Source organism: Pseudophryne corroboree, chromosome 2, assembly GCF_028390025.1.
Source record: "Pseudophryne corroboree isolate aPseCor3 chromosome 2, aPseCor3.hap2, whole genome shotgun sequence".
Lineage (NCBI taxonomy): Eukaryota > Metazoa > Chordata > Amphibia > Anura > Myobatrachidae > Pseudophryne > Pseudophryne corroboree.
This window is the reverse complement of record NC_086445.1, coordinates 531,431,742-531,446,004: the sequence shown is the minus strand read 5'-3', so window position 1 is coordinate 531,446,004 and position 14,263 is coordinate 531,431,742. Positions and strand designations below refer to the sequence as shown.

Sequence of the window (14,263 nt, the reverse complement as noted above, 5' to 3'; positions counted from 1 at the left end):
GATTCGCTTTACATTCCTTTGCTACTAGTTTTTCAGTTTCTACTTTAGCCGCTCTTATTTCTTTTTTGCATATTTTGTTACAGTCCTTATAGTGCTGAAATGATTCCGCATTCCCATCAGATTTGTATTTTTTAAATGCTCGCCTTTTCTTGCCCATAAGTTCCTTTATCTTTATATTAAGCCACATCGGTTTATGATTTTTAATCCTTTTTTTGCTGCTCATAGGAATAAATTTGAGAGTATTTTTAGCTAGCAGTGATTTTAATACATCCCATTTCTACGTAGTATTTTTTCCTAGAAACAAACCTTCCCATTCAATATCCCTTAAAGATTCCCTCATCCTTTCAAAGTTGGCTTTGCTAAAGTTTAGAGTCCTAGTTGAGCCAGTATAGGGCTGTTTTTGAAAACTTATATTTAATGTGACCATATTGTGGTCGCTGTTACCTATGGGCTCCCCTACTTTAATATCTGATACCAATTCCCCATTGTTTGTTAATACTAGGTCTAAGATTGCATTGTACTGGTAAGTTCCTCAATTAGTTTAACTAAGTAGTTATCATTAAGTGTGTTTATAAACATATTACCCCGAGCAGTGTCACATGAATCGTTTTTCCAGTTTATCTCGGGATATTTAAAATCTCCCATCACTACTACATCACCTACTCCTGCTGCTCTTTCAATTTGCTTCAGTAACAATTCCTCATCAGATACATTAATACCAGGCCTGTAGCATACACCCATAACTAACTTTTTTATTCCCTTTTCGCCGCATGCAATTTCTACCCATAACGACTTGACAGTGTCTACAGTCCCCTCCTGCATATCTTCCCGTATATCAGGTTTTAAAAATGGTTTCACGTAAAGACACACCCCTCCACCCCTTTTATTTAGTCTGTCTCTCCTAAACAGCGTATAGCCCTCTAGATTGACTATCCAATCATGAGATTCGTCCCACCAAGTTTCAGTAATGCCTATAATATCATACTGTTCGCTTGCTGCAAGTATTTCTAGTTCACCCTTTTTACCAGTAAGGCTTCTAGCGTTCACATACATACAACTAAGGCCCTCATTCCGAGTTGTTTGCTCGCTAGCTGCTTTTAGCAGCATTGCACATGCTAAGCCGCCGCCTACTGGGAGTGAATCTTAGCTTAGCAGAATTGCGAACGAAAGATTCTCAAAATTGCGAATAGAAATTTCTTAGCAGTTTCTGAGTAGCTTGACACTTACTCTGCCACTGCGATCAGTTCAGTCAGTTTTGTTCCTGGTTTGACGTCACAAACACACCCAGCGTTCGCCCAGGCACTCTCCCGTTTCTCCAGCCACTCCCGCGTTTTTCCCAGAAACGGCAGCGTTTTTTCACACACACCCATAAAACGGCCAGTTTCCGCCCAGAAACACCCACTTCCTGTCAATCACACTCCGATCACCAGAACGAAGAACAATTCTCGTAATGCCGTGAGTAAAATACCTAACTGTTGAGTAAAATAACTAAGCGCATGCGCTCTGCGAACATTGCGCATGCGCAGTAAGCGACTAATCGCAATATAGAGAAAACCGGCAACGAGCGAACTACTCGGAATGAGGGCCTAAGATAAGTATTTCCCCTTGCGTTAAGGACATTATTTACATTATGTAGCAACGATGACCCGTAATCGTTATTAGTTAGTGATTTGGTAAAACCTCTTTTAGTACCCTTGTTAATACCCTAACCGGCTGCTCTCATCCTCCCCCCCAACTTCTCCCCCCTTTCGTTTACTACTGCCATCCCCACTATTCTCACTGCACGACCTGTAGTTTCTAGCTAAACCCTCCCCCCAGGCTCCTAGTTTAAAATCTCCTCCAACCTTCTAACCATCCTTCCCCCCAGCACCGCTGCCCCCTCCTCATTCAGGTGCAATCCATCACGACAAAAAAAATGGCGCCTGACTGAGAAGTCCGCCCAGTGTTCCAGGAACACGAACCCCTCTTTCCTGCACCAATCCCTAAGGCACACATTTACCTCCCTAATCTCCCTCTGCCTCCCTGGACTAGCGCGTAGCACGGGTAATATTTAGGAAAATATTACCTTAGATGTCCTTGCCTTAAGTTTCTTGCCTTAAGTCCCTATAGTCTTTCGTAATGACATCCCAGTGATACCCACCGTGTCGCGGCTGCTTATTCCTGGGTGAGGCAAGGGGCAGCAGCCGTCACTGCTAAGGACACTTTTGCTTTGTGACTGAGCTGTTTTGTACTTTATAAATGATCTCCATTGACTTTTACCTTAATGTTGTCAACCCAATAAATATGTTGTTTATCTTAATAGTGAGATTGAGTATCAGTGATTATTAATACGCATTCTGCTTACTGACTTTATATTCTGTCCACTTTCTTTGTGAAGTTCTGTGTGTGATACTGTCCAATAATGTAATGTATAATTGTATATCAAAGCAAACAAGCAAACTAATAAGGTGTTCTATCATGGTGTGTTAGATTTCTGTCTAGGCATATGTTTATATGTTTATATTAACTTGTTATCATCTTGGGATATTTTATGTAATGGCTAGCAATGAGTGGAAATGAATTGTGAGAATCCCATTACACAATGTGTTTTATGTGTCTCTCCCTACTATGAAAAGGCTACACCTATAATCTATATTGCTTCTTTTGTAGTGTGGTATGGAAAAGACTGAAGAAGTGGTGAGTATTGTGCTGTCACTTCTGCTTTGGTCTTCCTGTACACATGGAGTTGTCCTGCCAAATGTTCATCCCATTATCACCTTTTAGGGAGATGAACCTGATTCTGGCTGTGCAGGTGGACCAGGACACCCGGGAATCCCAGGATTACCTGGGCTAAAGGGTGAAGAGGTAAGGACACTGCATCCTGCTATCGGAATTTATGATTGATTATTAACCTTTTGTGATCTCATTTGGCATTAAGGACAAACAGTGAAAATGTATAAATGTGCAGCTGAATAAACCATTCAGTAGGTGCAAATGCCCTTTTCTTGTAGATACAGAGAAAATACTTCCAGCATTTGCACATAGCAAATACATACTGGCCAGTTTTATTTTCACACTGATTTTTGTAAAAAAAAAATATACATTTTTTTTTATTGTATTTGCGCCTACCTTTAATTGAGACTTTTAGTTTCATTCCTTCTTTGTCTCATTTCAGGGACCTCCTGGTGCCCGTGGATTTCCTGGATCTCCAGGACCAGCTGTAAGTATTCCATGATCATTCAGAATGTATACAACTGTAAGACACGCATTCAGGTTTCAGCGATGTGTACACAATGCAATAAAACACGGTGCCCCAACATCGCCAAATTTCTGCACACCTCTATTGGATGTGAGGCACAATTGGCATTGTTGGGGGTTGCAAAGTGCCATCATTCCGACAGTCCTGGCGGTACTTTACAGATATCACCAGCAAATGAATACCCACTAAATGTTAATCATAGATCAGTAGTATTATCCAAGTAATAATATCACATAAACTTAAAGGGGAACCACATCTATAGTTAATATTTGTACAATAACCTCCTCAGTACAAATAATAAAACCACATGTCCTGCTTTTCCAAGTAGCTACAATTTTCTCTATTACTTTCTAACTTCCTGACTGTCAGCATGTTGCAGTCTGGACTGAGGTAAATAACTCCTGCATCAAGAAGTCTGGGATGTGGTTATACAGTAGAACATGCCTATTTAGTTGCAAAAATATAAGCCACCCATTACAGAGTAAGTTATCGAGGTTCCTGCTTCTGAATGTCAGACATGAGAACCTCAATTTATGCAGCTTTTTGAGTATAGGACAATAACATTTTCATGGTGATTCTAAGAACCTATTATGTATAACACAATGTAACAATTCTAACAATATTAATAATAATGTTGCTGCTCCTCTCTCCAGAGGATCAGGTCATTTCACTCTTTTGGATACAGGGTGCTCTTGTCCTCCTTCCACCAACAGTCGCTTTTGGATTATGATACCCCTATTTTTTCCCTTAGGGGCCCCCAGGTTTTCCAGGCTCCCCTGGCTCCCCCGGATTACCTGTAAGAAAGTAACCCTCCTCCCAACTGCTAGCTCGCTTACCCTCATCCCAATGTGCCACATAACTTCACCAACGCTGTTCCAATAAACTTGCCTTTTGTGCCACACCTGATGTGATTTCAAATGTCACCCCTTGTTTGCCCAAAGTCTTATTACTTGTGAGACAGTCTTCACCCCTTGTGTATGTAGATTCCCTCCTTCTGTGTTCTGAAAGCCTCCTCAAGCTACCGCCTACTCTGCACATTCAGATTATAAAACAGTTTGCCCAGGATTTGAAAATATATCCACACAGATAGATACATTATGCATGGACAGGTACAATAGAAGAATAGATAAGCCATAGTAGGCTAGATCAGTGATATAAGAACTCATGTTGATACAGTTGTGTATGGTATAGGCATATACTGTATCTGTTGCTAGAAAAATTGTCACAGTTGCATCCATATTTTACAGTTATCCTCCTAATTCAGATGCCTTATGTCTCTGGATTACATGATGAGTAATAGATTACCAGTAGTAAATATGATTACACGTGTGAGCCATACCTATAGTGGTAAAGGCGAGAGCTGTGTCGTATTTTTTAAGAACATTACAGTACAGTAGGAATGCATTTCCCCTTATTCTCTAGTTCTAGTTATGACCAGACTTATATTTAGGTTTGTCCAGAAAGACTATACAATATATGTAATCCATGCACAGGAACCTCTTACCCCATGTGTACACCACCCTGTCCTGTGTTACACCACTCTCCTAACCTGTGAGCACAATTCTGTCCTGACGTGTTACGTGTTCCTGTGAGCCCACTGTCTCATTGTCCTAGTCACTCTTATACGTATTCTCCAGCCTGTCCTAGCTGTGTTTTGCATATGTTTATGGTGAGCGGGACTTACCTACACTGCCCACTTTGGTGTACTATACTGCATCGCAGGGGTCTGTATCAAGCAAAGTTTTTATGTGATTGGCTGCTGTCTATTATCTCTCAAAACCTGTGCCAGATCTAATTCAAGTCTGATAGATCTGTCCTAGGCTTTGTGAGCTGGTGAAATTAGTACATGCTCAGTACTGGTAAATTGTGTGGAATGGTAACAAGTGACAAAGGATATACTTGAACAGTGTATAAAATAACTTTCACAAATTTATTATAATTGATAGCCCAGACTGATGCATAGATTTGTGTGTATTGACAGATGTGATCAAAGCTATTCTTTAGCATTTATATATATGCATGCTACAACAATTAACTGCAGCCTGATACATATCCCTCCATCCCTCTTCCTCTATAACTTATGCTATGCACACTACACAACTACGTTTTTGTTGTTAACTCACTTATGTAACGCTGATGTTCTTTTGGCTAAAATGTCTCATATCTCACCTCTATGACTGATATTAGATTAGATACTAATATTTAAATTTTGCATTCAAAAGAAGAAGGCACTATACTATACAGTACGGCTGGATCAATGGGAAAATGTCTTTCACCAGAAGGTGCAGTCTTCAAAATGTTTTGAAAATATGTTTTCTCCTGGGTTAAAAGAAGATATCAATGTGCCACTTATTAAAGTCAGTGGTTTCATATATATATATATATATATATATATATATATATATATAATATAAGTGTCTGAGAGTATAGGGGCTTTTCTCTTCTAATCATTTAAATGGGTGAGTATTGCTTCTGTCCAGTGTGGGACCCCAGAGGAGTGGCGTTATCTGGAATGTACTGCCTGTATAGAGTAATTGAGAAATCTAACTGTGTTTTACCTGTTTCAAGGGCATGCAAGGAGAAAGAGGACTACCTGGACCTAGCGGAGATAAGGGAGAAACGGTAAGATGTTAGTAAAGCTGTAGAATTCCAAAATAGCGAAAGGATAGAATCGTGTTTGGGGGGCAAAAACGTACATTATAAACATTTGGAAACAGCTGTATGAGCTCTAATACATGTAATAATGTAAATCCTAATCTGCCGCTACAGTACTGAATGATATGTGCTGGTTGGAACTTACTTTCACACCGATCACTGATGATTATGTTTATGCAAATTAGTTGCTTCAAAACTCTGAACCTAATTAAAGTAATATAACACTTTTATTGTTTGCATTTTGCAAGCGTGGCAAGTGTTGAGATACAGTATTTAGTTTTATGTGCTTTTTATTTTTATTTGCAAAGTAATACCATACTGGCATCATTAATTCAGATTATAGTAGAAAAGAATTATATTTATTCTCATCAAGTTAGGTCTCTATGAAGCCTAAAGAAATTTTATTCACATTTTTAGATTTAGATTTTTATATTTATTGTAATATTTAGTAGAATATCACCTGAAAACACTCGAATGTTGAAGGAGTATTTCCCGAATGCATGAAGAAGTTACACATCAGATATATCCGATATCTGCCGCTGTCCCTCCATTTCTGAAAGCAGCTTCAGCCCTCATAGTTTCTATAGGGACTGTGAATCTGCATTGCGGAGATTGCCTTTGCCAGCTGATGCCATCTGAAGATGGCATTAGCCCATGTAGCCCATGGAGATGGCTCCTCTAAAATCTTACACAGCAATGGCCGCACATGCACAGTAACACAGAAGTGAAGTGACCGCTATTGCACGGATGGATGGGCTCCTTTCAGAGACCCTGTCCTTGCATGTGTTTTTGATACATTCCTGCAAATGTTAATTCTGTGAATACTGTAATGGTAATAAGAAATTACAATTATTGGCTCTAAAACCCCATAATTCATACAAATGCCCCTAATTCACTCAGCCACCTTGTCTTTACTAAAACTTGACTTTCCCCTCTGACACTGCATCCCCTGCTCTCAAGGGGTATCACTTACTGATACTTCTTGACACAGGTAGTAGAGCAGGTTTCTTACTTTCTTCTCACACCTCGTAGATTTCTCAGGAAATAATAATTTTCTGACATTGTTGTCCCTAAACTCTTCTTATCAATCCTAGTAGATGCCACAATGGAATGCCCTGATCCTCATACTCTCTCACCTTTGCTCCATATCCAGCCTCTCTACCTCAGCATTCCAGTTTTGTGACTAAAACTACCTTTTCCTTTGTCTTAGCACACTGCATGCATCCAAAACCATGTGAACACAGCAACACCTACAATGCCACTCTTTACCACTCTCTATCTAATTACAACCCTGTTCTGCCCCAACACTGCAATCATTTTCTGCAAAACTTAACAATGGCACTGGAGGACTGCCACGTGCAAAAAGTGCTACTGTAACATACCAAAGTTGAGATCATTCACTGAATTCAGTGCAAAGTATCCTGTTTTCTCACTACACTGTACTTTTTATCACCAAGCGAATCTGCATTAAATCCATAATACCCACCCAAGTCATCAAACCCTTGTAACATTTTTGCAATCCTCAGCTCATTTCTTTTTCCCGCTCCCTTCCCTTACCCTTTCCTCTTTGTCATGTATTTAACACCTGCTTTTATGACAACCCATCACAAAATCTCCATTCTCCAGTACTCCACACCCACGTTCTCCTTAGTCCCCTCTCCTCCACATCCCCCATTTGTTCTTTTACATCACCCTCCTCTCTTCTCCCTCAGCCTGTCCTTTTGACACTGTTTTCTCTCAACTCCTCCACTCCTTTCTATGCAGTCTGTTAAGGCTTTGAGAACATGGTAGAAAAGCACAGTGAACCACAATGAAAGGGAAGGGAGGCACAATGAATAGGTAGGGAGAATACACACTGCACATGCTCAGAAATAATTACCAACAAATGCAGCCATGTTATATGCATAACAATATGTCATAACAATTTTAAAAAACAAACTCTATATATAATACTAAGGGACCAGGGCTCTATTTAGTAAACATAAAAATCTCTTTTCTCCAGCATTTCAGCTGGAGAAAATATATTTTTTTCTCTTCTCCCTATTTATAGAAGAGAAAATTGCAGCAAAGTTGACAATTTCCTTAGGGCCGACTCTGAAGGAATGGGCGTCTATTGGAGCTATTCAGTTGTTTCTCTGATAAACACAGATCAGCCGCTGCAGTTAATTTTTTTCTCGCAGCCTTCGGAGGTGCGAGAAAACATGTTATGTCCTTAGTTTGGGTACCCAAAGCGCCAAACCCGGATTTACAGTAGGACGCCCATTCAAGCGATGTGTAAAGCAGCTAAACTCAAAGCTGTCAGGCTATCTGGTAATGGGCATCTGATAGAAGAAACAATTGAATAGATCTGATAGATGCCGATTGCTATAGACAGCCACAGGGAACAATTGAATTGGCCCCATTGAGTCTTCTCTTCAGAGATGTGTCTTTTCCCTACTTGACACCTCTCCTCCAGGTTTCAATGGGGAGTGATTAGTTATGTTATTTATGGATGCTCAGTGCCTGATCCGGTCACATAGCGCTTCGGCTGGGGGGGCTGGTAGCTGCTTAATAACATGCCGGGGCCACGCACCACAAACATACTGTGTATGTGTGTGTTTATATACATACACACACACACACACACACACACACACACACACACACACACACATAATACTGCTGCAGAACACACACACCGGGTTATACCGCACTGCTCCAGTACACACACCGAGTTACACCGCAGTGCTCCAGTACACACACCGAGTTACACCGCAGTGCTCCTGTACACACACAGGGCTACACCACACTGCTCCAGCACACACACACACACACACACTGGGTCACCCTGCATTGATTCAGCATACACACACAGGGTTACACCACACTGCATAAGGGGGCATAGATTATACTGTATAGGTGGCGGGTAGCAATCAGGAGATGAGGGACCGAGGCCGATTAGCCCCCGTTACACTACAACTCACATGCTGTCTGCAACATGCAGGAAGCAGCAGTAGCCCTTCTCATCTGCAGCAGAGCAGCCTCCCTTGTCAGTCTGCAGCAGCGTTTGCTGGACTGGGAAGGGGAGAGAGCAGCAGTGTCCTTTCTCACCTGTCTCCCTTACATGCTATTTAACAGAGTGGGTGTAGGCAGTAGAGTGCAGGTAGGAACAGTGCTTGGCAGTGTGGCAAATGGCACATGGATATCAACTTATCTTTAGAGAAGCAAAGCTGATCTCTAGAAACTTTCCTGGGACAGCTCTTTAGCACAAGGTTTGTCCTGTTGTCAACTTTTAATTAAATAGCGCGAAAATAGTTTTGAAGTATTCCACGAAAAACAAGAGGTACATTTCAAACTATTTTCACAGTATTTAGTAAATAGAGCTCTAAGTGCTAAAGGTGCATACACAGGGTGAGATATTGACTATCTCCGATTTTGACTATGCGATTTCCTTTGAACTCTCCCAGAGCCCAGAAGCACTGATATTGATTTTCTCTAACGTCCTAAGTGGATGCTGGGGACTCCGTAAGGACCATGGGGAATAGCGGCTCCGCAGGAGACTGGGCACATCTAAAGAAAGCTTTAGGACTAACTGGTGTGCACTGGCTCCTCCCCCTATGACCCTCCTCCAAGCCTCAGTTAGATTTCTGTGCCCGAGGAGAAGGGTGCACACTAGGGGCTCTCCTGAGCTTCTTAGTGAAAGTTTTAGTTTAGGTTTGTTATTTTCAGTGAGACCTGCTGGCAACAGGCTCACTGCATCGAGGGACTAAGGGGAGAAGAAGCGAACTCACCTGCGTGCAGAGTGGATTGGGCTTCTTGGCTACTGGACATTAGCTCCAGAGGGACGATCACAGGTTCAGCCTGGATGGGTCCCGGAGCCGCGCCGCCGGCCCCCTTACAGAGCCAGAAGAGCGAAGAGGTCCGGAAAAATCGGCGGCAGAAGACGTTCCTGTCTTCAATAAGGTAGCGCACAGCACTGCAGCTGTGCGCCATTGCTCTCAGCACACTTCATACTCCGGTCACTGAGGGTGCAGGGCGCTGGGGGGGGCGCCCTGAGACGCAATAAAACACGATAAAAATACCTTACATGGCAAAAAATGCATCACATATAGCTCCTGGGCTATATGGATGCATTTAACCCCTGCCAGAATATACAGAAAAATGGGTGATAAGGCCGCCGAAAAGGGGGCGGAGCCTATCTCCTCAGCACACTGGCGCCATTTTCCCTCACAGCTCAGTTGGAGGGAAGCTCCCTGGCTCTTCCCTGCACTACAGAAAGGGTTAAAAAAAGAGAGGGGGCACTAATTAGGCGCAGTATTAAAACATACAGCAGCTATAAGGGAAAAAACACTTATATAAGGTTATCCCTGTATATATATATATATAGTGCTCTGGTGTGTGCTGGCATACTCTCCCTCTGTCTCCCCAAAGGGCTAGTGGGGTCCTGTCCTCTATCAGAGCATTCCCTGTGTGTGTGCTGTGTGTCGGTACGTTTGTGTCGACATGTATGAGGAGAAAAATAATGTGGAGACGGAGCAGAGTGTCTGTAACAGTGATGTCACCACCTAGGGGGTCGACACCTGAGTGGATGTACTGTTGAAAATTACGTGACAGTGTCAGCTCTGTATAAAAAAACAGTGGTTGACATGAGACAGCCGGCTACTCAGCTTGTGCCTGTCCAGACGTCTCATAGGCCGTCAGGGGCTCTAAAGCGCCAGTTACCTCAGATGGCAGATACAGACGCCGACACGGATACTGACTCCTGTGTCGACGGTGAAGAGACAACCGTGATTTCCAGAAGGGCCACACGTTACATGATTGAGACAATGGAAGATGTTTTATACATTTCTGATAATACGAGTACCACCAAAAAGGGGTATTATGTTCGGTGAGGGAAAAACTACCTGTAGTTTTCCTGAATCTGAAAAATAAAATGAGGTGTGTGATGATACGTGGGTTTCCCCCCGATAACAATTGATAATTTCTTAAAACTAGGGGGGATAAGGCGCTCACACGCTTGTAAGAACAAGGGCTCTACCTTCTCATGAGATGGCCGCCCTTAAGGATCCTGCTGATAGAAAGCAGGAGGGTATCCAAAAATGTATTCACACACATACTGGTGTTATACTGCGACCAGCAATCGCCTCAGCCTGGAGGTGCAGTGCTGGGTTGGCATGGTCGGATTCTCTGACTGGAAATATTGATATCCTAGATAAGGATAGTATATTATTGCCTATAGAGCATTTAAAAGATGCATTTCTATATATGCATGATGCACAGCGGAATATTTGCCGACTGGCATCAAGTATAAGTGCGTTGTCCAATTCTACCAGTAAAATGGTCAGGTGATGCGGATTCCAAACGGCATTTGGAAGTATTGCCTTTAAAAGGGGACATTTGGGGTCGGTCTTTTAGACCTGGTGGCCACGGCAACAACTGGGAAATCCACGTTTGTACCCCAGGTCGCCTCTCAAAATAAGACGCCGTATTATCAGGCGCAGTCCTTTGTTGGCAAGCGGACAAAAGGTTCCACTTTTCTGCTCGTGACAGAGGGAGAGGAAAAAGGCTGAAGAGATTACCCAGTTCCCAGGAACAGAAATCCTTTCCCGCCTCTGCAAAAGCCCTCAGTATGACGCTAGGGACTTACAAACTCAGGCACGGTGGGGGCCCGTTCTCAATGAATTTCAGTGCGCAGTGGGCTGACTCGCAAGTAGACCCCTGGATCCTTCAGGTAATATCTCAAGGGTACATATTGAAATTCGAGACGTCTCCCCCTCGCCGTTTCCAAAAGTCGGCTTTACCGACGTCTCCCTCTGACAGGGAGGCAGTTTTGGAAGCCATTCACCCAGCAGGTGATAATCAAGGTACCCCTCCTGCAACAGGGAACGGGGTATTATTCCACACTATTGTGGTACCGAAGCCAGACGGCCCGGTGAAACCGATTCTAAATCTAAAATCTTTGAACACTTACATACAGAGGTTCAAATTCAAGAATGAGTCACTCAGAGCAGTGATTGCGAACCTGGAAGAAGGGGACTACATGATGTCTTGGGACATCAAGGATGCTTACCTTCATGTCAAAGTTTACCCTTCTCACCAAGGGTACCTCAGGTTATGGTACAGAACTGTCACTATCAGTTCAGACGCTGCCGTAGGGATGGTCCACGGCACCCCGGGTCTTTACCAAGGTAATGGCCGAAATGATATCCCTTCGAAGGAAGGGAATTTTAGTTATCCCTTACTTGGACGATTCCCTGATAAGGGTAAGATCCAGGGAACAGTTGGAAGTCGGTGTAGCACTATCTCAGGTAGTGTTGCGGCAGCACGATTGGATTCTCAATATTCCAAAATCGCAGCTGGTTCCGACGACTTGTCTTCTGTTTCCTAGGAATGTTCCTGGACACAGTCCAGAAAAAAGGGTGTTTCTCCCGGAAGAGAAAACCAGGGAGTTATCCGAGCTAGTCAGGAACCTCCTAAAACCGAACCAAGTCTCAGTGCATCAATGCACAAGGGTTCTGGGTAAAAATGGTGGCTTCCTACGAAGCAATCCCATTCGTTAGATTCCACGCAAGAACTTTCCAGTGGAACCTACTGGACAAATGGTCCGGGTCGCATTTTCAGATGCATCAGCGGATAACCCTGTCACCAAGGACAAGGGTATCCATCATGTGGTGGTTGCAGAGTGCTCATCTTCTAGAGGGCCGCAGATTCGGCATTCAGGACTGGGTCCTGGTGACCACGGATGCCAGCCTGCGAGGCTGGGGAGCAGTCACACAGGGAAGGAATATCCAGGGCTTAGGGTCAAGCCTGGATACATCACTTCACATAAATATCCTGAAGCTAAGGGCCAATTACAATGCTCTAAGCTTAGCAAGACCTCTGCTTCAAGGTCAGCCGGTGTTGATCCAGTCGGACAACATCATGGCAGTCACCCACGTAAACAGACAGGGTGGCACAAGAAGCAGGAGGGCAATGGCAGAAGCTGCAGGGATTCTTCGCTGGGCGGAAAATCATGTGATAGCACTGTCAACAGTATTCATTCCGGGAGTGGACAACTGGGAAGCAGACTTCCTCAGCACGACCTCCACCCGGGAGAGTGGGGACTTCACCCAGAAGTCGTCCACATGATTAAAAAACTCGACAGGTATTGCGCCAGGTCAAGAGACCCTCAGGCAATAGTTGTAGACGCTCTGGTAACACCGTGGGTGTACCAGTCAGTGTATGTGTTCCCTCCTCTGCCTCTCATACCCAAGGTACTGAGATTGATAAGATGGAGAGGAGAAAGCACTATATTCGTGGCTCCGGATTGGCCAAGAAGGACTTGGTAACCGGAACTTCAAGAGATGCTCACGGAGGATCCGTGGCCTCTACCTCTAAGAAGGGACCTGCTCCAGCAAGGACCCTGTCTGTTCCAAGACTTACCGCGGCTGCGTTTGACGGCATGGCGGTTGAACGCCGGATCCTGAAGAACAAAAGGCTTTCCGGAAGAAGTCATCCCTATCCTGATCAAAGCCAGGAAGGATGTAACCGCAAAAACATTATCTCCGCAATTGGCGAAAATATGTTGCGTGGTGCGAGGCCAGTAAGGCCCGACGGAGGAAATTCAACTGGGTCGATTCCTACATTTCCTGCAAACAGGAGTGTCTATGGGCCTGAAATTGGGGTCCATTAAGGTTCAAATTTGCGGCCCTGTCAATTTTCATCCAAAAAGAACTAGCTTCAGTCCCTGAAGTTCAGATGTTTGTAAAAGGGGTACTGCATATACAGCCTCCTTTTGTGCCTCCAGTGGCACTTTGGGATCTCAATGTAGTTTTGGGTTCCAAAAGTCACATTGGTTTGAACCACTTAAATCTGTGGAGTTAAAATATCTCACATGGAAAGTGGTCATGCTGTTGGCCCTGGCCTGGGCCAGGCGCGTGTCAGAATTGGCGGCTTTATCCTGAAAAAGCTCTTATCTGATTTTCCATTCGGACAGGGCGGAATTGAGGACTCGTCCTCAGTTTCTCCCCAAGGTGGTTTCAGCGTCTCACCTGAATCAACCTATTGGTGGTGCCTGCGGCTACTAGGGACTTGGAGGCCTCCAAGTTGCTAGACGTTGTCAGTGCCCTGAAAATATATGTTTCCAGGACGGCTGGAGTCAGGAAATCTGACTCGCTGTTTATCCTGTGTGCACCCAACAAGCTGGGTGCTCCTGCTTCTAAGCAGACTATTGCTCGTTGGATTTGTAGTACAATTCAGCTTGCACATTCTGTGGCAGGCCTGCCACAACCAAAAATCTGTAAATGCCCACTCCACAAGGAAGGTGGGCTCATCTTGGGCGGCTGCCCGAGGGGTCTCGGCTTTACAACTTTGCCGAGCAGCTACTTGGTCAGGAGCAAATACGTTTGTAAA

The 14,263-nt window shown here is 43.8% G+C and overlaps 1 protein-coding gene across 9 annotated transcripts in view; it reads left to right on the top strand.

The window, feature by feature from the left end:
* The window catches only part of COL16A1 (collagen type XVI alpha 1 chain), a 303,979-nt gene that overhangs the window by 254,748 nt on the left and 34,968 nt on the right, over positions 1-14,263 (top strand). For 8 of the 9 annotated variants that reach the window (XM_063954229.1, XM_063954228.1, XM_063954227.1 and 5 more), the window contains 5 exons: positions 2,650-2,676; positions 2,764-2,844; positions 3,155-3,199; positions 3,990-4,034; positions 5,807-5,860. In XM_063954229.1, the coding sequence (XP_063810299.1) occupies positions 2,650-2,676; positions 2,764-2,844; positions 3,155-3,199; positions 3,990-4,034; positions 5,807-5,860 (252 nt within the window). The remainder of the gene's footprint in view (positions 1-2,649; positions 2,677-2,763; positions 2,845-3,154; positions 3,200-3,989; positions 4,035-5,806; positions 5,861-14,263) is intronic. The other variant, XM_063954225.1, reaches the window with a different exon arrangement.